The 23051-nt window shown below is 47.5% G+C and overlaps 1 protein-coding gene across 4 annotated transcripts in view; it reads right to left on the bottom strand.

Moving 5' to 3' along the window:
- CDH13 (cadherin 13) overlaps positions 1-23051 on the bottom strand; it is a 1034896-nt gene that overhangs the window by 476879 nt on the left and 534966 nt on the right. For all 4 annotated transcript variants that reach the window (XM_047836387.1, XM_047836388.1, XM_047836389.1 and 1 more), the window contains one exon: positions 19102-19254. In XM_047836387.1, the coding sequence (XP_047692343.1) occupies positions 19102-19254 (153 nt within the window). The remainder of the gene's footprint in view (positions 1-19101; positions 19255-23051) is intronic.

A 23051-nucleotide genomic window follows, 5' to 3' on the forward strand; every position in this document is an offset into this window, starting at 1 on the left:
TTCCTGTCTTCTGGTTGGTTATATGACCCTGAGCATAGTTACATCATCTCTGATATGTCATTTCTTCAAAGCACTCCAGTGTAAAGCCTGGATGAAGCCAACATCAGAAGGCACAAACAATGTTTAGCAAAGCACTCACTAGACGCTCAGTTCTGTGCACTCAACATACAATATCTCATTTCATCTTGACAAAAGCTCTAGGAAGTAGGTCCTATCATTGCTTCCTTTTCACAGGTCAGGAAACTAAGGCCCACAGATTAAGCAACCTGCCTTCAAGGACACAGCTAGCAAGAGGTAACACTAATATGAACATAGACTTGTACGATGCTAAAGGTAGCTTTTCACCCAAGAGTTCCTGGATCTGCAGTTGCCTATATAGTAGCTACCAGCCACATGCCTATTTAAATTAAAATGAACTAAAACTAAATAAAGAGTTCAATGTCATTATTACACTAGCCGTAGTTCCGGTGCCCAGTGGCCACCATATTGGCCTGCGCCATATCGGATAGTGCAGAAGCAGTCACTTCCATCACTGCACAAAGCTCCATTGGACCACATTTGTCTAGTCCTTCCGTGATATGCAAGCACCTGGCTTTTAGCAGGCACTAATGAGTGTGAAGTTTGACAATGTCAGAAGAGACACAGGCTCTACCAGGCTAGCTCACAGGGGTTGATCCAAGTTGTGGGGAAACTGAAGGTTATGCAATTTGGTGGTCTACTTTAAGCAGAACACAAAGTCACAACACAACACGGGGAACAGGGCCTCAGAAGGGCCCAACCAAGAAACGGCCCTGAAAGTTCAGCTTTGTTAGTGTCATGGCCACCCGCCCCCCTCTCCAGAGCAAAGACATAACTGTGGGCCACCAAGCTACAGTCATTAACACATTGCCCTGCTGTGTGTTCTCAGTCAAGGGAACCACCTTCTCTCCCACCTTCTCTCAACGGCCAGTCTTGTGTTCTGAACCTCTCTTTAGGCTATATTTTCCTCAAGTTGTCCAACGTGGATCAGTTGTCCATGCTGCCCTGCAGACCACGGTGGGACAGCCCCCTGATCTTCTCTGTCCCCCTCAGCCTCGCCCACCTCTCCCTCTTCTCTCTCCTCCCCCTCCTCCACTCCCTCTTTACTCCTGGTTTTCCTGCCCTGTCATTCCCTCCTCCCTCACCATTTTCTATTCCCCATGATTTAAAGAAGATTGAGGTGAATTCACAAAGTACAAAATTAATCCTTTTAAAGAGCACAAGTGAATGACATTTAGAGGAGTCACAATGTTGCAGGACCATTACCACTATCTAGTTTCACCAACCCCGAAGGAAACCCCATACCCATTATTCCCCTGTTCATCAGCTTTCTGTTTCTATGGATCTCCCTGTCAGAGTCATTTTGTACTGGTGGAGTCACACAACATGTGACCTTCTGTGTCTGGCTTTCACTCGGCATCATGTTTTCGAGAATTCTCCACATGTATCAGTACATCGTCCTGATGTAATGGCTGAATAATTTCCCATTGTGTGCATAGACCACATTTGTTTATCAGGTCATGGACAAACTGAAACAACAGGAAGTGATGGGAACCAGTTTCCACTACATTCATGGAGAAAGAATGTCAAAATGTCTCCAGGATCGTTTTTCCAGAATGGCTGACCGTGCAGCATCCCAGGAAAGTGGGTGGACATCCATCGGGCCTCTCCATGCCGACTGCTCCTTTTTGATCTCATTAATTAAATATTTTCTCCCCCAACATTATCCAAAGTGTGATTTTTTTTTTTTATAATGGTTAATAGTTCCTCTAGGAGAATGCTGTTGAACGCTTGGGTTTTTAAATATGTGGAATTTGCTGGCTTAAACAGGTTTCTCAACTGCAGGTCTTTAAAATGTCTTTACTGTGTTAAATGTGCACTGTGAGTTTTCAAGAAGCAATTACAATTTTCAGTGTTTCCCAAACTTTTGGTGTTTCCCAGATGTTCCCAAGGGAGCGTGCATGCGTGTGCCCCTGTGCTCTGATGGGCAACTCTTTCTCAGTTCTCACAGTTCCCAGAAACGCTTTGAAAAAGCTATGCTATATATTAATATCTGAACCCTTTTTGGGTCCACCTAACTGAGGGAGGGTGGTCCACACACTTTAGAGACTGTAGTGCCTCCGCCAGGCTTAAAATAGGTACATTTGGAATCACAAGTAAAAGATCTTAAATGCATTTAAATGCAAATCATTTCTGAATTAATCATATAAGCGATATAAAGTGTCATGAGTTTGAATTGCAGTCAAATGGTAACAACCCATAACTTATAACATAATATCCATTTGGAAAATATTTTAATCCTTCAGCACTTCATGGCACACAAGTTTGAGGATCTCAAAGGCAGAGAGTCATAAAAAAAGAAAAAAAAAATGTCTCTGAGAAATGCACATTCGAGCATATATCCTCACTCTATGTATTAACACTTAAAATATAATCTGCTTAAGTGTTCCGTATAGTTGGAAATTGTGTTTCTGAATAATATCTACATAATTTTCAATAAAAATAAACTTGCAGTAAATTATCGAGATCTTAAGGTACCAAAGACAAATGGCCTTTGCCGGAATCAGTTTTCCCTCAGGAGAAAGGAAATGGGATTTGTCTTCTGCAATGAGAAAAAAAAAAAATTAAAAACACCATGAAGAATAAAGAGCGAACGCTGGTGAGCTCTGCTAGAACATTACTGGGCGTGTCTCAGAATCAGGGGTGGAGACGCTGGGGCCAGGTCGCCAGCTACCCTGGAGTTGGGTTGCTGAAAACTCGAGTTGGTTAGATGCCAGGCTCACCCTCTGAGCACACCTGTGATCCCATGCAGAGCTCACAGCAACGCTACGGGGTGGGTTTAAAAAAATGTTTTTAAGGTTTATTTATTTTTGAGGGAGAGGGGGCGGGCAGGGGCACAGAGAGAGGGAGACACAGAATCCGAAGCAGGCCCCAGGCTCCGAGCTGTCCGCACAGAGCCCAACGCGGGGCTAGAACTCACAGACCGTGAGATCGTGGCCTGAGCAGAGGTCTGATGCTTAACCGACTGAGCCACCCAGGCGCCACCCCGCCCCCAGGGGTAGGTTTGATCATTCTCATTTTATACCAGAGTTTCTCAGTGGTGGCACAGTTGGTCTATGGGGCTGGATCATTCTTTGGGTGGGCACTGTCCTGGGAATGTAGGAGGTTTGGTGGCATTCCTGGTATCTACCCACTGCCTGGCCGTAGCATCCCTCTCCCTGAGGTGACAAGACAAATGCCTCCCAACACGGCCCCTGATCCTGCGGGCCAGCACCACTCTTAGGTGAGAACCCTGGCTTAAGTGAGCGAGCCAAGCACTCAGTACTTCCATCAAGTGTGATGGAGTCAATGCGTGCAGCCTGGGCTCTGGAGACAGAGGAAGCAGGTTTGTCATTTGGCCCTTTCACCTATAGCTATGTGACCTGTGTCCTGACATTGCCTAAGCCCCAGTTTCTCCAAATAAAAAAAGGAAGAAAAAAAAAAAGAGTGTCTACCTTTAAGGTTCTTAGGAGTATAAAGCTCCTGCTCTATTCATTCTCAAATCCCTTGTGCCTCAAGCAGTGTCCCTAGCATGGCAGGGGGCCCTTGGAAGAGATTGCTCAGGAAATGCGACATAGTCAGTGTGGAGCCAAGCCAGGCTGCCGCCATTTTGTGTAAGTTGTACTGGGGCAGGACTCTGCAGCTGCCTGGGTCCAAGGCCTACGCGCTTTCACTTTAGAGGAAAGCACCCGGGGGGTTCAGTCAGTTGAGAGTCCAGCTCTTGATTTCAACTCAGGTCGTGATCTCATGGTCCGTGAGATTGAGCCCCGTGAGATCGGGTTCCGTGCTGGCAGCGCTGAGCCTGCTTGGGATTCTCTCTCCCTCTCTGTCTGCCCCTCTCCTGCTTGCTCTCTCTCTCTCTCAAAATAAATAAATAAACATTAAAAAAAATAAAAATAAATAAAGTGAAGACTAGCGTAGGGTCAGGATCAGGTGTGCTGGTACCTGCCTAATGACGCTGAATAACTGATACTCCATCCCGTGGGTAAGAGGGCATGATAGCAGGTCACTCTTTGGGGCCTCCCCTTGGGCTAAGTAATGGATTCAAAGCAGCAATGAAATGACATGAAAATCCAGCGTCCAACCGTTCCCTGAGTCTCACTTGCCCTGAAGAAGACAATCCTCGTAAAACACAATGAAACTCTAAACACTTCAACGTAAGCACACGTCTTCTCTTCAAGAAGAGAAATGAGGACAGTGTGAAAGAGGCCTGGACACTGGTGCTCTGGTGGGAAAACCCATCAGCGAGTTGCCTCCAACCATTAAGAGAGAGAATCACGGGACTGCCACAGAGGGCCGGCCGAGGGTCTCCCCTTTCTAGTTCTCTCTGTTGGCAGCCACACTGGCGGCTGTGCCCTCTGTCCCCAGGTTCAGCAGGTGGCTGTAGCTGGGGCCGAGCTGAAGACCATCCATCACTTACCAGCATGGGTGACCGTGTACAAATTCCTAGCCTGCTCAGTGCCTCTACTGTTTCATCTGTAGAAGGGGGGTATGGTGATAGGCAGAATGGTGGCCCCCAGAGGTGTCCACATCCTGGTCCTTAGAAACTGTGACTATGTTAGGTTCCGGACAAAGGGGAGCTAAGGTTGCAAATGGAATTAATGTGCTGACCAGCCGATTGATTGATTGATTGATTGATTGATTATTTATTTTTAATGTTTATTTATTTAAAAAAATGTTTTTTAACGTTTTATTTATTTTTGAGAGCATGAACAGGGGAGGGTCAGAGAGAGGGAGACACAGAATCTGAAACAGGCTCCAGGCTCCGAGCCGTCAGCACAGAGCCCGACACGGGGCTTGAACTCACGCACCGCGAGATCATGACCCGAGCCGAAGTCAGCCGCCCAACCGACTGAGCCACCCAGGTGCCCTGATGTTTATTTATTTTTGAAGAGAGAGAGACAGAGCGTGAGCAGAGGAGGGGCAGAGACAGAGAAGGAGACACAGAAGCCAAAGCAGGCTCCAGGCTCTGAGCTGTCATCACAGAGCCCAACGGGGGGCTCGAACTTACAAACTACGAGATCATGACCTGAGCCAAAGTTGGAGGCTTAACCGACTGAGCCACCCAGGCGCCCCTATTTATTTTTCAAAGATTACTGTTTTTAAGTGTTTATTAATTTATTTTTAAGTGAAAGAGGGAGAGAGGTAGAGAGAGAGGGGGAGACAGAGATTCCCAAGCACGCCTCGTGCCGTCAAGGTACAGCCTAATGCGGGGCTCAGACTCACAAAAGGGAAGATCATGACCCGAGTCAAAATTAAGAGTCGGACACTTAACCAACTGAGCCACCCAGGCGCCCCCAGCTGCACTTAAAATAAGGAGATTATTCAGGATTAGCCAAGTGGAGCCCATGTGACTGCAGAGTCCTTAAACATGAGACAGAGAATGAGTAGAGAACCAGAAAGATGTCAGTGTGAGCAGGAATCAACCCTCTGTTGTTGGCTCTGAAGACGGAGGAAGAGGCCACAAGCCAAGGCAAGTCGGGGGCAAGGGGGGGTGCTCTAGAAGCTGGAGGAAGCAAGGAAATGGATTCCCCTGAAGCCTCCAGAAGGAACCAGCCTTACCTGCGGAAACCTTGACGTTAGCCCAGGGATACCATATCTGACTTCTGGCCTCCAGAACTGTAAGGTCACAGAGGGTTTCTGTTTGAAGCTACCAGGTTGTGACAGACTGTTACTGCAGAAACGAGAATTGATACAAGTTCCTAACTCACTGAGTCAGTGTGAGGATTAGAGAAATAGTGACCACAAAGTCTAAGTAAGCTTACACGTGGTCACTGCATCATGGGTGCTGCTGCTTACTGACAGCAAGAGCCAGCTTCAGAAGAGGCCCCGGGCAGGACAGCCCCCGGCAGGCAGCTCAGCCCTGCACTCAGCTCCCTGCGCAGTGCTCCGGAGAAGCAGAGTACTGGGAGAGAGAAGCAACCAGAAGCTTCGTCTTGTTGCTACAGCCGCAGGCTTCTCAGGCCCTGTTTTGCTGTTGTGGTGTGCAAAGTTCATTTGGCTCTGCACTGAAACTTGAACCGAAAATGCATTTACGTGGGGCACCTGGGTGGCCCAATCAGTCAAGTGTCCGACTCTTGGCTTCAACGCACGTCATGATCTCGAGGTTCATAGGTTCGAACCCTGTGTTGGGCTCTGTGCTGACAGTGTGGAGCCTGCTTGGGATTCTCTCTTTCCCTCTCTTTCTGCCCCTCCCGCTTGCTCTTTCTCTCTCTCTGTCTCTCAAAATAAATACACTTTAACAAAAAAAAAAAGGAAAGAAAGAAAATGCATTTACAATTAATTGTGTAATGCCAGTCACCCACTTTTCTCAGCCTTTATGAAGAGCTGGCCAAGACCACTTGTGCTATGCCCCAGGTGTTAGCCATCAAAGGAACGTGCACCCCAAAGCCACGTGGGTGTGAGAAGCACACGACTTGGAAAAGCACAGGGCTCTCCTCCTGACTTTTTCTTGTCAAACATCGTCAATCCGGTCTCGGATCCCACTAATGTTGTTTGACACGCTAAGCCGACACGCAGCGAGGATGCGTTTTCTCAGGCTTCTTTCATTTTACTCCACCTCTGGAGTGCCTGGTCTGGCACATGGAGGTAGGCTCAGTGTGGCCCCAGCGGCAGGCAGGGAACGGGCATCCCTGAGTGACAGAGGGCAAGCAAATCCTTTTCAGGGAGCAGTCACCCTTCCAACATGGTACCAGAAAACATGGATTCTGCTTAGGGGGCCCGCGATGCAAACTTGTGCACCTTTAGAAGAAAGAAAAATAATATGGGAACGATCTTTTTTGCACCGAATGCCTTGCTGCTAGGACAAGATAAGCCGTCTTCATAATAAAGATCTTAAAACACATGCCAATCAAAGGAATCAATAGCTAACAGGTCCAGCCAACTGTGTTTAATAAATGATTTTGAGATAGCACACCGATAAACCCCCACAGAAAGCAGAACTGAGAGCCTGGAATTTTAACAAAGAATGTTCACTTGGCCTGGAGGCTGAAGCAAACGAAACGGAAAGCACCGGCCAACGTATGGAGCTCCCCAACTCCTCCACATGTGGATTCAGAATAAAGAAAATTTCTCTAGTTTACTCTTGTCTACAAGGGAACGTTAATGCCGAGCTTGGGGAAGTCAGGGCTTTATCTTTTATCTGTTTTCCCGAGTGCCTGGTAGGTACCGGCTTCTCAACAAATGAATGAGTCTTTGGATTAATTTCCATTTCACGGCAATTTGTGTGTTATTGTCGACTTGCTGAAATAAATCTCCCCGAAATGCAAGTTGGACGTCACTCGCTTACTGAAAACCCTCTTAGGTATCCTTAGAATAAAATCCAAGCTCCTTACCAGCCCTACAAGGCCTGGATCCTGGATTCCTGCTACCCTTAATCTCAAAGGGCAGTGAATGTCCCCACTATGAGTCTGGATGAATCTCCCAGGTCTTCCTGGGTGAGAAAGCAGTTTATCTGACATCCAACATGTGCCACTCTGGCTGCAGAGAGCTGGGGACACGACTCACAAAACCCAAACCGGATAGTGTCATTCTGCAGCCTAAAATCCTCTAACATCTGCCTGTCACCGTCACCATGGGGTATTATTTCTAAGCTCATCCTTTAGCACACGGGGCCTGGGAGTTCTCTGCCAGTCCTGTCCGTTCTGTGTCTCTCACAGAGGCCCTGCTCTCCAGATCCCTCGGAGTTGCCTTAAGCCCTTTCTTCTATCCCTCCACCCTGGAACACTCTTCCTGACCTGTCCCCCCCCTCCCTGTCACCTGGTTGACTCCTCATTCTCAAGCACTTGTTTTTACATCACGTCCTCTGGAAGGCTGTTCCTGACCCCTGTGGTGATGTCCCTAGCTAGACCGTGAGCTTTCCAAGGACGGGGGCAGTATCCCTGGCTCTGGTGCCCCAGAAGCAAACACAGACATCTCATCTATTCAAGCTTGATGAATATCTGAGTGAACAAACTATGGGATATTTTCAGACCCTCTAAGAGGCCAGCCCTGGGCTGGGGCCTGTAGATCACAGCATGCAGGGTCTGCCCTGTGCACTCTAAGATACTGAGCAACATCTCTGACCTTGACCCACTAGATTACTTGACCCACTACTTCCCCCATTGTGACACCCAAAAATGTCTCCAGACATTGCCAGATGTCCCTGGGAGGTGGGGGAGCACAAACGTCTGCTGACTGTGGGTGACAATATGGTCGAGAACCCCTGCTATCAAGGATACTTCTGCCCCCAGACTTTCCACCAGGCCTGCCCCCAAATGTCATCTCCCGCCATGGCCTGCCAGGACCACACAGCACGTCGTATCCCTCTCTGCATGTTCAATCTGCTCCACTTTTATTCCCAGTCCTTATACCCACCTGACATGTCACATACTTGCTAACTGCTGTTTATTGATGGAGTTCTGTAAAGCAGGAACTTGGTGGTTTGTTTGCAGCTCTGTCTCCAGCACTTTGAAACAGCAGCTCACATGAATCAGGCATCTTGTCAACATCAGCTGAATCAGTCCTGTGGTTGATCTGAATCCTACCTGATGCGGCTGCCGGGCGTATGCCGGCCCTGATATGGATGCATCCTCCTGGGGTCCCAAGTTGCCTTTTTGTAAGTGCTGCCCCATTTCCCTCCACTTCTCTTGGCTGGAAGATAAACTCCACCAACAAAAGCATGTACCCCTCCATGCTCTCGTTCTACCCTGGGATTTTGCCCACAGGTTCTCTCCATTTCAAATCTGCCCCAATTAAACATTCAGCAGTGGGCCAGCCAGAATTGAGGTGGGTAACCTGGGGGTTGGTGGCTCCCCAGCACTGGATGAGACATGACTCCCATCTGTATCAATCTCCCATCATGAGAACTTCCGGCTTCCAACATGCTCAAGGGGAACTCAGTCGCCATTATGCTATTACTCCCCCAAGTGTCTCTTGGGGTGCCCAAAGCTGGTTTCACAAAGGCTCCGGATCAATGTCATCTTCTTCTTCCCCTTCATCCTTCCCCTCGAGTGGCCCATTTCACCATGATCATCCACCCCTTAATTACTAACCTTCCCAAGACAGAGTGCTGCCTGAGTTCCTGGGGGGTTAGGGGTGGGAGGGGTAGCTCTCTTCTGAATTACATCATCCTTTGTCACTTGGCTTCACAGCCATAGTGGTTGAACCTAGAATTGCACCCTGTCTTTTGTAATTGGGTTAATTAGCTTCTGTTCCTCACATCCAATTTTGCACAGCATCTCATAAAAAAAGACTAATTCCCATCATTTTCTGCCCTCTAACCCAAGAGAGTCAAGCTTACTTTAAGGAGCAGAGCACGACCTGTTCCAATCTTCATGCTGCTTTCATCCTAGTCCACGCCCCTGAACAAATACCTTCCCGCCCCTGCTCGTTTTCACCAAATGAAAAAAAAAAAAAAAAAAAGAATCTTCATGCCTAGTGATGAATGCAGAGAGCTGGAGAGTCAGCGGTGGGAGGCAGAAAGTTTCATCTGCGTTTGCAGGATCTGGTCCCAGAGTGGTCAGCTTCAATGCCTGCTTTCGCAGGATAACCAAACATCGGCAACAGATTTTGAGTACTGGGAGTCAGAGCTGTTGGCCAGTTATTGAACTGGCTCTTATTTGTAAACTTAGCAGCTCAGATTAAACGGATCTCAAGGCGCTTGCTGTTGTGATGTATCGTGATGATCCTCTGGCACCTGGAAAGACGAACACCACCAAGTCTGGTGGAACGGGTCCACAAGGAACGGATTTGGCTGTAGTCAGACACCGGACGAGCAAAGAGGAGCTGCTGTCACATGTTTATCGGTCCCTGAGACTGTGTGGGGGCCACCTGCGGGCCCGGCGAGGGGAGGAGAAGGCTGAGGGGTGTGAGGTCTGCCCACCCGCCAAGACTCAAGCCGCACCTTTTCTGAGGAGTTTGTGCTGATGGAGTTTAGAAAACCACGTTCCCACAGCCCCGAGTGAGGAAGCATCTTTGCTGAGTGGACCAAATAATCAGTCAGAAGCACCTTGGCGGTCTCATCCAGGCAATGCCATTTACCTTCCTCTGGCCTCCGCTTCACGAGCTGTGCCTGGCAGATAAGGCCAGGTTGCAAAATCAAGTGCTTGGAATCGTGAAGACGACCAGGAAGGAGCCAGAGGGAGATGCTTGAGGGGCACCGGGGTGGCAAGAAACCAAAACCAAACCCTGGATTCTTTTTTCTTTTCTCCTCCTTCCTTTCATTTCCTTTCCTTTCAAGTTTATTTACTTATTTTGAGGAGAGAGCATGAGAGCAGGGGAGAGGAAGAGAGAGAGAGAGAGAGAGAGAGAATCCCAAGCAGGCTGTGCACTGTCAGCATGGAGCCCAACGCAGGGCTCGATCTCATGAAGTGTGAGATCCTGCCCTGAGCCGAAACCAAGAGTCGGACACATAACTGACTGAGCTGCTCAGCTGCCCCTGAATTATTTTTTTTTCTAAATGTAGTTACAAGACAACCTGTTCATTTCTTTATCCAATTCTGTTTCCCTGCATTTCAGTTTTTTAAGTGCCTGTGTCAAAAGAGATGCTGGAAAGTAGTGTGCTTCAGATGTTTGCTCAGAGTCAGGCAGTTGATTGAGAGAGAAGGAAGATCTTTGATTTCCTACAATACGTGTTAGAAACTTGAGATTCGCAACAAACCGACCAGGTAGGGGTCATCATCCCCATTGGAATAAACCAGGGTAGAGATGGGTTATATTAATCCAGTGGTTCTCAAATTTGGCTTCACGGTGGAAACACCTGGAGTTTTATGAACGTACTTGGTCCCACTCCAGGACACCCTGATTTAATTGGTTTGGAGTGCAGCTTGGGCCTCAGGGGTTTTAAAATCTCCCCAGATGAGGCTCAATCAGTTAAGTGTCTGACTCTTGGTTTTGGCTCAGTTCATGATCTCAGGGTTCGTGAGTTTGAGCCCTGCATCAGGCTCCGTGATGACAGTGTGGAGCCTGCTTGGGATTCTCTCTCTCCCTCTCTCCTGCTTCCTCTCTCTCACTCTCTCTCTCTCTCTCAAAAATAAATAAAAATAAACCTTAAAAAATTATAAAAAAAATAAATAAAATCTCTCCAGATGGCTTTAATGCACAACAAAGTTTGAGAACCACAGATGACTCACTCATGGTTACAGATCTAATAAGACAGAAAAGCCGGTTCTGCTGACCCCGGGGCCAGCTTCCTCCTAGCAGGAATTTTCTCCTGTACCAGCTCAAATATTCTGAAGACACTTTTATCTCTGGCCTAAAAGGTTGGTTTCTGAGATATGAGAAAACACTCAGTAACATGATCTTTAACAGTTATCCAAGGTCTAGACAGGACGGAGCAAAGAAACCCCGGGACAAATCTGCCTGGCTCCCAGCAGCTGTTACCGAAACAAAAACAAAGGCAGTTTTGAGGACCACAAACTGGATTTAGAGGGCTTTCACACGGCGTACCAGAGCATCTAGAAAAATAAGCATCTTTAAGGTGCAAACGGGTTACCCCAGCACAACTGTAATGGAATGGGGTCCGAGGCCACCTTCATTGATGCAAATGAATGCATCAAGCCAGTTGTGGCCATGCAAACATTCAGAAGCACTCTCAGTAGAGCGAGGGGGTCTCAGACAACAGTGAGCACCAGAACCCCCTGAAGGGCTTGTGAACACCCAGACTGCAGCTGGGCGGGACTGGGAATGTGCATTTTTAACAAGTTCCCAGATAACAGATGCTGGTCTGGGGGCCACACCTTAAGAACTGCCCATCTAAACATGTCCCTTCTAAGAAGTCTCACTCGATGTTACTGATGTTACCGCACCCAACTTTGTGATCTGGGCGCCTGGCAACCACTTACAGCTCTATTTCACCTGCAAGGAGCTTTACCTCCAAGACTGGTCCTCGAGGTGATCGCTCTTAATTCGGGAACACTTAGTGGCTGCCCTGAGCAACTCTCCTGTACACCCCGCTCAGCAACTGCAACACAGCCAGGGGCGTGATGCTGAGGAGGGAGTCAAAGGCAAGCAGAGGGCAAAGTACCAGCTGACACCCCACTGCCCCCACTTCCAAGGCAGGACCTGTGTGACAGTCCTCAGTGTGCTGTCCAACAAAGGAAAGGGCAAAAACAATGGTTACCCGATAGAGATCACAGTCATGTAGGAGTCTCCATCAGTTTGTCTCAGTAAATTACAAGAAAAAGGCAATCTTAGCAATAGCCTAATCTCCAGAAAACCATAGACTCAGTTTCCTGGGAACCCTAACGTCAACCTCCCCTCCACAGTGATGTGGAAAACAAAGGCAAGAAGGAAATGGCAGGCAAAATTAAATTTCCTTATGACCTGTGGCCCATTGACAAATACTTGAGGCAGGCAGAGGGGAACATTTCTCTAGGAACCTACTACTGTATTAATGCTAATGCCTCACTAGAGGGAAAAACCACCTTAGCTTGACAATACTTAGCCTTTTGGTATCTTTATGATCCTTTTTAGCATACGAAAGTCCTTCTGGAAGCCTCCCTTTGGCCTGCCCCAGCCTCTTAGGATAAACCCAGTCACTCCTTACAACCCTAGGGCAGCTCTTTCTGCCAAGAAGTCCAGTTCCGTGCTTTAATAAAATCACCGTTTTACACCAAAGATGTCTCAAGGATTATTTCTTGGCTGCTGGCTCTGGACAACCCCCCTCCCGCCCCCGCCACTCCAAAGCCACATCAATGCTGCCACCTTAGTGTCAACGTAAAGACAAGAAAATGACAAACAATAGAGAACTTGCCAAAAGGCGACACTGTGAAATGGCTGATAGTCACCTGTTTTTTTCACCTGTAAAAATGGCAACCTCCTAGAGTTCCTACGGCAGCAGAATCAAACCTTAGTAGGTCTGATTCCAAAGGCTGAGCTTTTAACCCAAGTTTTCTGTCTCCTCCCCATCAAGGCTCATTCCAAGGCCACGTGCGTTATTGATAGCTAGGCTTATAATAGTGAGAGCAGCTCAGAGGTGTGAGGCCACACGCTCTCCTGTGCATGGGCTGGTGACCTGCCTTTGGACCGCCATGCCTCCCGATGACTGCCTCTTCCCTGGGATAAAGTGGTACCGATGATGTGGCTGATGCTGTAGATGTCAACACCACTCAGAGCCCCTTGCTAGCTCAGCGACAGTCCTTCATATGACCCAGGTTCTTCCCTGTGGACATCCCAGCATTAGACTTGGCAACAGAAGTAGGACTTAAGGAAGCAGCTCTGCTTTGCAGATCTAAGTTCCGGAAAGCATGCTGTCAGGATCACTCCACATGTCTGGGCAGCCAAGGCAGAGATGCTCCCCACTGCCCACCCTCCCCCAGTTCTGAGCATCATGGGAGCAGAGGGGTAGGGAGAGGTGGCAGCAGAGACGACTCCTCTAGAAAAGTGGTTCTCAGCCAGGGGGCAGTTTTGCCCCCATGGGACAATGAACAATAATATCTGGAGACACCTTTGACCAGCAAGACTGGGATGGGGGTTGCTATCAGGATCCAGTAGTTAGAGACCAGCTGTGTTTCTAAACACCCTGCACTGCACGGGCCAGCCCCCAAAGCAGAGGGTTATCCAGCCCCAAATGTCAATAGTGCCAAGGTGAAGAACCCTGGCTCTAAAACAGTACCATCGATGGCTGGGCATTTCCTGTAGCACAACTGTGGGGCGGGTCCCCTGTGAGCCAGGTGGTTGGGTCCTCTGGCAACTACATAAGCTCCCTGTATCCTTTAATAAATCCCTTTCTTTACACATTAGTTGGAGGGGGGGTTGTTGACTACCACGAAGAATCCTGCCTAAGAAAGATGGCCATGGGGGAGACCAGACTAGTGGATGAAGAAGGGTGTAGCTGGTCCCTATACCTGAGGGCAGGGGGAGCATTCCAAGTACAAATATTATCAAGGGCAGTGCAAGCCTATCAAGTAATGTGTGCCTCATCCACATGGACAACAATCCACACGGACATTATTTACACACAGGTTAATCACCTAAATAATTCTCCAATCTGGAGAAATCTACACATCTCAGTTCTCTAGGATCACTAGTGGTATGATACATGTATTTCCACTCGACAGTATCATTTTTCACTTTAATGCATTTTTTGCCAGATTGTCTTGGAGCTACTTATGGGTTAGAAATGGGGCAGAGCCACATGAATGAAGGGGAACACAGGAGAAAGGACATCTTCTTTCTGCCGGGTGGATTCCCATTTTAGGGCAACAATCTTAGCTACAAAGTCAAGACATGTCCAAGAAATTGGCTTGAAGGAGAGCAAATTATACCCCAGAAAGTGTGAACAAATATTCAGAAGGAGACCATGAAATCCTGCTTATGTGCTGAGGCGACGCACACAGGTGGTTCCAATTACTAGTTCTGTAATCGGGCATGATAACATTAATAAGTTCATCTTTGTGAAGATTGAATGAGGTCATCATTTAGGTATTTAGCATAGAGCCTTGGCACACTGTAACTGTTCAATAAACATTAACACCAACATTAATAACGATCATTTATCTAGGGAACCACTTTGGCCCTCAGCTAGCTAGATGAGTAAAGGCAAGATAATAAACCAGTTTCACAGGTTTGTGTATCTAGTATTCTAGAGAGCTCCTGGGCACCTAATGGATGCTGAGTAAATACTAGTTCTCTCTCTCTCCTTCCAAGTGCCTTTCTTTTCTCCTGTCCAGCCCTGACATCCCCAGTCCTCAGTATGTCTCCCAACCATGGACAACAGATCAGGGTGAATATGTCCTGCTCATGACATCAGCACACTACCACAGCCTTTCTTCCTGTTTTGCCTCCTATCCGCTGTCAAACCCAGCCCAGACTGTCTATTGGCACCCCAACCTGCCTGACAGACTCTGTCCCCCACTCCACTCCTGTCCTGCCATATTGACAAATTCGCAGCCAGCAGATTATATTCACAGTGTGAGGGAATCATTACCACCTGCTAATATTTTTATAGAATTTCATAAACTTGGTCATTCATGAATCATTTACAGTACTTTATTCCAATGAAGAGTTCACAAATCACTCAAATGCTGGCAAAATGCATAATAATGAGTAATATTTCAGGAGGCTTTGCATTAATATGTCAGTTTCCAATACTGCGAGAGCTAAATTATTCTACCAGGAGCCACTTTGGGTCAGAGGCTTGGGAAGCCCTTTGGGGGCCGCGGTGGGGGGTGGGCAGGTGGAACTAGGTCATGGAGAAAGATGGGATTTGGGAAGACATCCATCATCTAGTCACACCTCCGCCCTGGCCCCAGTAAGTGGAGTCCCTGGGAGAGAAGGCTGGGAACTTGCAGATTAGATATGAGACTCTAACTGGGGTAACACAGGAAGAGGCATTTCTTAGTAGTTAGAAGTGCAGGGCTTTGGACGTGGAGAGAAGCAGATCCGGACCCCAGATTCCACACACATCAGCTCCGAGACCTTGAACAAGTTACTTCACAGTTCTTTGCTTATCTGCAAAATGGTGTTAACGTCTACTTCTGTAGTCTCCTGGGCGAAATGAGTTAAATAAGAGAGCATGTATGAAGCGTTTCCTGCAGGATTAGCCATGTATTGTTCCATAAACAGTAGCTTTAATGATGGCACACATTTGGGGGCCCAAGGACCAATTTGTCCCCGGTTATTTCTTATTGTGCAAATCCCCAAGGCTTAGTTCAGAACGCTTTCCTGTGGGGTGTGGGAAGCAGCAAGTAGCCCTGACTTGAAAGTGAGGAGATTTTAACTAGAGACTACACAACGACACCAACAATGGAGCGATTATAATGGAAATTCATTCACCCACAGGCTCCCTGCTTTTCAAACTTGCCAGAGGGGAAAGGAAAACGTGGAAAGTGGAGCAGAGGATCCAGCTCTTTGAAGAGGTGTGTTTGCTACCAACCACGATGACCCTGGTAAACTTGTGCTGCTAAGATAGTAAATTATTTCTGAATAGGTGCTTTAAATGGACAGGGATTGCAACATTCCTGTGCCCAAAGTATATTAACGAAAGTAAACCAGTCAATCCAGATATTGGAGAACCTAACACAGGGTGATAGGAAGGAAACAGGACAAAGACCTATCTAAGAGCCGGAGGTGTGGGGGGGATGGCATTGGTGTGGGGGGTTGGAGAGTGGCTCGGGCCAGCGGAAGCTGGGCTGCTGTAGCCGGTACTCTCCTAAGACCCTGCATTCCCACCAGGCATCAGCATCTCTCCACTGGGCGCACACAGCCCTGTGCCAGGGGTAAACCAAGTCAGACAACGAACGAGACACAGCATCCTGGCAGGGACACCTGTCCAATGGCGAGGAGTTTAAAGCAGTTCATTGTGAAACAGAGCCTTGGGGGTAAAATGGAAGCTACATGTGAGGGCAGGGAATCTGGCGTGTCTGGTTTCCCCCCACATTCCCCCGACACTGTGGAGGAAGCCCCGCACTCTGTAGGTTCTCGAACGTGTGTAGAAAAAAATGAACTGAACAATTAATCACTATGCTATGAAGTACATTATGAAACTATTAACACAAACTCAAGATCGCCCATGGAAGATCGATGCTTGATCTGGGTGGGCGGGGCGACAACACAAAGTCCTTGGAGTTCTCCTTTACCTTCCTCAACATCATTAATCTCTGGCTCATGTGGTAAGATCACACATGGGCTTACTGTGATTCTGGCATCATTCTAAATGCTTGACGCGTATTAACTCATTTCATCCATTAAAATCCTGCAAGATCAGTATTGTTATCATTCCCATTTTACAGACGAGAACATTGAGGCAGACACCATGCCCAGGTTCCCACAGCTAGTCCATGACGTGATCGGAACGTGGCAAACGTGGCCGTGTGCAAAATTATATGTTTTTAATTGCTATGCAACTATACAGCTTCACTTTTACGAAACATATGAGAGGCTCCAAGCTACTGACCAGGCTCTATTTTACTCACCGATAAGCAATGGCTAGTTAGTCACAGCTAGTAATTCTATTTTGTATAATCCTTAGAGGTGCCAGTACTAGTCTTCTTTCACGGATGAGAATTATAAGATCAGAGAGGGTGAGTGGGTCGTCCAAGATCACACAGCTCAGTAAGTGGCAATGCTGAGACTCGCAAGAATTTGCTACTTCCAAGCTCTTAACTGTTATCACTGTGCTACGAAATTATAAAATGTACTGTCTCCTTAGTTTCTTGGGTCTGAAAATTAACGGATATTCCCACGATAGGCATGGGAAGAGCAGAGGACGTGCACTGGTGCTGGTTTAAGGTCTGTGCTGGTTTTCCTTTCAGGAGCTGCCGCGTCACCCCCGGTTACTGCTGAGGCCAGTCGGACCCGGGACTTTGTGAGGGTGCCAGTTTTAAGTTTCTACAGCAACCAGGTCCCCCCTAGGTACCCTAAGACACTCTGCTCACCCCATGGTGGTCTCTGATAGATGGTACCCCTGCAGAGGCTCGCAGCACGTACCCTTCGGCAAAAGCTTCTGAGAAGGGGGTCTGGGAGGCACCTGCATCTTCCCCGGAACCCGGGCCCTCGGGCAGACGGGGTTCTACCACCTTCCATTGTACCACTCTATTTGTCCAGTACTTAGCTTCCTCCAACACCCTCAGACTGTCTCCTCCTCCCTGAACACCCACAGCAATCCAGTAGGGAGGTGAGTGTTACTCGCATCTTATGAATGGGATCCTGAGGACCAGAGCTTTCCTGGTCTTCCCAAGGTCAACAGCTCGTGGTGACAGGGCAGGCCAGACCCAGGGGACCTGTTTCCCACCCAGAGCCCTTACTTCTCAATGCAGTGTCCCTCCTCCCTCTGTCTGCAGAAAAGGAAGAACACGGGTTTTTTGGGGAGAGGCAGTAGTGTTTCTGAAGGGGGATCAGGATATCCGTACGCAGTGTTTTGACCAAGAAAACCAGAGATGCCAAATCTTGTCCTCGAAATCGATCACCACCTTCTGACCCCGAGCCAGGGAAATACACAGGCTGGGGCAACGATGATGGAAGGCACACATTGTTGGCTGAACCCTGTTCCCATGGTGCCTGCTCACAGCCCGGTGCGCTGCAACCCAAGGAGGGTTTTCCCAGAAAATGTCTGAGAATTCCAACACGTTCCTCAAAGACTGAGCTTACCACCCTCAGAGGCTTGGGTCTATAACACAGGCTGTGAAAATGGAATTTATGGACGGTGTTGTAGAGAAGGTATAGGACTGACCTCAAGCCCATATGAGATTCAGGGCTCACCCCCAATATCTGTTTGCCACCGCTTTGGTCTGTGGGTCCCGAATGGGTATCCACTAAAGGATAAAACTATCCTTTTACAAAGGGCCTGCTCTTTCTCCATAAAAAAGCAACTTAATTATTTTTAGGAAAATCAGAAAACACAAAGAAAAAGTCAACAACACAGAAACACAACGATTAACATTTTGGTTTTTCCTCTATCACGTTTCTTCACAAATGTACGCCCGTTGTGATGTGTGAATACTCAATCTGCAGCGCGGATTCCATATGTATTTGTGTGTCTGTTTCCACTAAATACCTTGAATTTCTCCCAAATAACTAGAACTTCTTCAAAATATTTAAAATGGCTGTACAAAGCTTCCTTGCAAAGTTGTGCCATAATTTAACCACTACCCCATTGCTGAATATTTAGCAAAATTGTTTCCATTCTAAGCATGATGTCTTGCTCTAACATTATTGCACAAAAATCTAACTAAATGCCCTCCTATTTCCTAAGGATAGATTTCTAAAAGTACAATGATCACATCCAAAGGTTTACACCTTTTATAGCTATTCATTATCAAGCTGGTTTTTGGAAAGCCCAAGTTGCCCTAAAGGTTCTGACCTCTTCTGAGATCCCCCAAGAGCCCTCCTCCTTGGCCTCCAGTACCCAAAGTCTCACACAGGCCTGAGGACTCTGTTGATGAGATAGGGCCCCCACTGTTACCCTGTTGGGGTTCAATGCCACTCGGCTCCCACAGAGACACACTTAAAGCCGCACAGCCCGAGGTCTCATGAAACACACAGAAATAACGAGCTCAGTGGGAAGAAAACAGCCTCGAAAAGCCTCAAGTCGGCATGCAGGGTGGGCGCTTGAGGGGCACTCACTTGATAAGTAGCGATCGTTTCTCTGTCCAAGGTCCTTGTCACAGAGACACTGCCCGTGTTCTCATTGATTCGGAAAATTCCTTTAGGCTCTTGATCCACTCCCTTTCCAGTGAGCCGGAACTTAGACCCTTCCGGTCTGTCACTATCGACTACCTGGGCAGAGACACAGAACGACATTTAAGACTCTGGCTGAAAAACACAGAGAAAGCACGTTTTAAACATACCTCGGTGACCAAGGCACTAATCACAGGTGCCAACACAGAGCAGTCAGATAAAGTTGACTAAAGCAGCATCACCAAAAATAGCATCATCGCTTAACACCTTTCATCCTGAAATGCAAATCTTTGCAGCTTACAGCCAGGGAAGCTTACCAGCATGGGGGTGACATACATCTCGGGATAGATCTAGGAAGGAAGTAACTCCAGGAGGTATGAGGTCAGACATTTTTTATTATTTGTAACTCTCAAAAAAGAGATTGATATTTTTTTATTGTAAGCAAGACCGAATGGACAATGGGGAAAAAATGAGTGGGCAGTCTTTTAATGGGCAGGCATTGGTCAAGGTTCCAACTCTTTACAGAACTCTGTCATCAACAGCGCCACTCACCCCATTGCTTATAAGGAAGTAGGCACAGTGTTGTAAGCATTTTACATGCATTTACAAGTTAAAAAAAAAAACTCACAACAATGCTGGTGGGAGGGGACGTTATCATTCATACTTAAGGGATGAAACCCCTGAGACACAGGGAGATGTAACTATGGTCACAGCTATGAAAGAGATGAAGAGAGGATTCAAAACCCATCTTCCATTTCTTTAGGGATATTGCTCTGCAACAATGCCAGTTCTGAATTTAAGAGAACCCCCTACAGGTTGTCAGCCTTGATTTGACATTTGAAGATAATTCAGATGATAGAGATTGATGGAGTAAGATAGTTCTAGACAGAGGGAACCACACAGGCAAAGGCAGCAGGCAGACGAGAGGAAGCCTACAAAATTCCAGAAACTGGGAGTTATTCGTGGAGTTTGAGTGAGGTTCAGGGGTAATTAGGAGCCAAATTTAATTCGTTTGTTTTTTTTTAATAGCGTTTGAAGATACTCACATATTTTAATTTTAATAGCGTTTGAAGATACCCAACTAAAGAGAGAATTATTATTTGCAAGAATTGGTTCTAGAGTCTGCCCAATTATTCATCTGTATTTAATGTCACTTTATCATCTATATCTGTGAACAAGAATTCGATGGTAACCATGTTTTTCGGTCTGACAATTTAAAGGTCAGAAACAAACATGCAGAACAGTTAAATGAAAGCTATACTGATCCAGCTGTAACCAATTTACAAGTGAACAGGCACCTGGGTAACACTGTTGGAACACTGTCACCTGTACCTGGAGGGTTTCGGTGGTTAGAACAGGAAAGGCGCCTTCTGGTGGAGTCAGTCTCCCTCAGAGGCTGCTCATGGCTGGGGCCACCTAGCCTGCAATTCCGGAGGCTGCCACCAGGTGGCAGTAGTGCCTAAGACAGCGTGACCCTTCTACCCAGGTTCCTCTGCCGTGCCCAGTTGAGTCAGACCGACAGTTCCACAGAGCAAGTTTTTTCTGATTGAAAATTTTACTTAAATACATTGAGAGTTTTGATTAAACACCAATTATCTCTGTTTGCTTTTTTAAGATTAACATAAAATGTCATCTAAAGCAAGATTTAAACTAAGGCATGTGATATCTTCTGAGGAAACGGATTTTTAATTGCTGCTTGACTTGATTTAATCCAACTGATGTTCTCCCCCCTGACCCACTCCCCACTGCTTGGGAGCTCATGAGGTCAGCAGCCTCCGCATATTGGGCTCACCCCTGGATCCCAGTGCCCAGCACAGTGCCTGGCGTATGGCAGGAAACAGTGCCAGTATCTGCTTAATAAAAAAACACCACCATTCAGACAAACCCATGTCCCAGTCCTAGCTTGGTCAAAGGCCAGCTCTGTGACCTTGAACATGGCCTTCTTGGCTCTTGATTTCCTTATCTGTAAAATGAAGAGAACACCCCTTATTTCTCAGGGCTGTGAAGGTTTAATGAGATATTGTGTGCAAAGTGTACTTTCTGGTGAACAGAAGGGGCTCAATGAATTGTAGCTAATGATACCCGTGCTCAGAGTAATAATCGTAACAAAATCGTGCCATCATTGTTACTGGGTAAGACTGAGACTTTCAGGCATAAAAAAACATCTTAGCCATAACATTAAAAAAAAAAAAAAATCCCTAAAAGGGGCTTCTGGGTGGCTCAGCTGGCTAGGTGTCTGACTTCAGCTCAGGTCATGATCTCACAGTTTGTAGGTCTGAGACCCGTGTTGGGCTCTGTGCTGACAGCTCGGAGCCTGGAGCCCGCTTCGGATTCTGTGTCTCCCCCTCTCTCTGCGCCTCTCCCACTTGTACTCTTTCTCCGTCTCTCAAAAATGAATGAATGTTAAAAAAATTTTTTTAAATCCCTAAGAGAACACATTTCCTTGATTTTTATTTATTTTTAAAATGTGTATTTGTTTTTATTTTGAGAGAGAGAGAGAGAGAGAGAGAGAGAGAACCAGTGGGGGAGGGGCAGAGTGAGAGGAGAGAATCCCAAGCAGGCTCCACACCGTCAGCACAGAAACTGATGTGGGGCTCGGTCCCATGAACAGTGAGATTATGATCTGAGCTGAACCCAAGAGTCAGACACTTAAACAATTGAGCGTTTGGGAACGTGGTTTGGGAAGAGAAGTGCTCTGGAGACAATCTCACTGTGGGAAGGGGCAGCCGCACAAAATATGCTCTGTGTTGTCACCTCCCTCCCTCTGTCCCCCTTTAACCACTTTGGCCAACTGTGAATTAAAGCCTCTTCCTCTCACTCCCCTGAGCACACCCAAGGCATGCAGGTCCCCTCCAAGGCCGTGCTGAGCAGAGACATAATGTGACAGGAGCCCTACACGAGCTGTTGTGCTGTCCTGCTCCCAGGAGTGGACAGGAGTGGACTTCTGACCGCGTCTGGGCCCCAGACAAGGCCTGCTGGGGAAGTTTTCCATGCTCTGACCTCCCTTCCAGACACTTCCCCAGTCAGAGAGCTCTGGGAGCACAGTGATCCAGACCTTCTGGAAGGTCCTGAAGGCTCTCTTGGGTCAACTATGGCCACTCCCCCTCCCTTTTCTCCATTTCTCCACCTGCTGCTCAACACTGAATTCTGGACTCAGAGTTCAGAATTCTGGACTCCCCACAGGAACACCTTTTTTCTGCTGAGGTTGGATCTGGTTAAGTTCCTTGCTCTTGGGGAGCTTGAGTCACTTGACCTCACAGAAGCAGCATCTTGGCTGCTGGATTTAAATGACTTCTTCCCCCAGAAGGAGGAAGTCCCGTTGTGAACACCTCTGCTTTGTGCTGCCAATCCTCTCTATTTGTATCTTGAAAGGCCTAGATTTAAAAAAAAAATTTTTTTAATGTTTATTCATTTTTGAGAGAGAGAGAGAGAGAGAGAGAGGTGGCATGAGCAGGGTAGGTGCAGAGAGAGAGGGAGGCACAGAATCTGAAGCAGGCTCCAGGCTCTGAGCTGCCAGCACAGAGCCTGACGTGGGGCTTGAACTCTCGAACTGTGAGATCACGACCTGAGCGGATGTCGGACGCTTAACCGGCCGAGCCACCCAGGAGACCCTAAAGGCCTAGCTTTTAACATATATATTGAATCTGCCTGCTGGTCCTCAGAACCGCGTCCACTTTGAAGGAGCACCCACGACCACACCAAGTATGGTGCCCCCAGACTAATGAGCATTATGGGGCCACCAGTCCAGGGACATGAAGGGCATCATGCTCCTTAGAACCATGGTCTCAAGGTATGGTTCCCTGGACCAGCAGGGGCATGGACTCCTTGGAAATTCGACTTCTCAGGCCCCACCCAGAGGCCTGGATCAGGAAGCCTCGGGGCGGGGTCCTGCGTTG

The sequence above is a fragment of the Prionailurus viverrinus genome, chromosome E2 (assembly GCF_022837055.1).
Source record: "Prionailurus viverrinus isolate Anna chromosome E2, UM_Priviv_1.0, whole genome shotgun sequence".
Classification (NCBI taxonomy): Eukaryota; Metazoa; Chordata; class Mammalia; order Carnivora; family Felidae; genus Prionailurus; species Prionailurus viverrinus.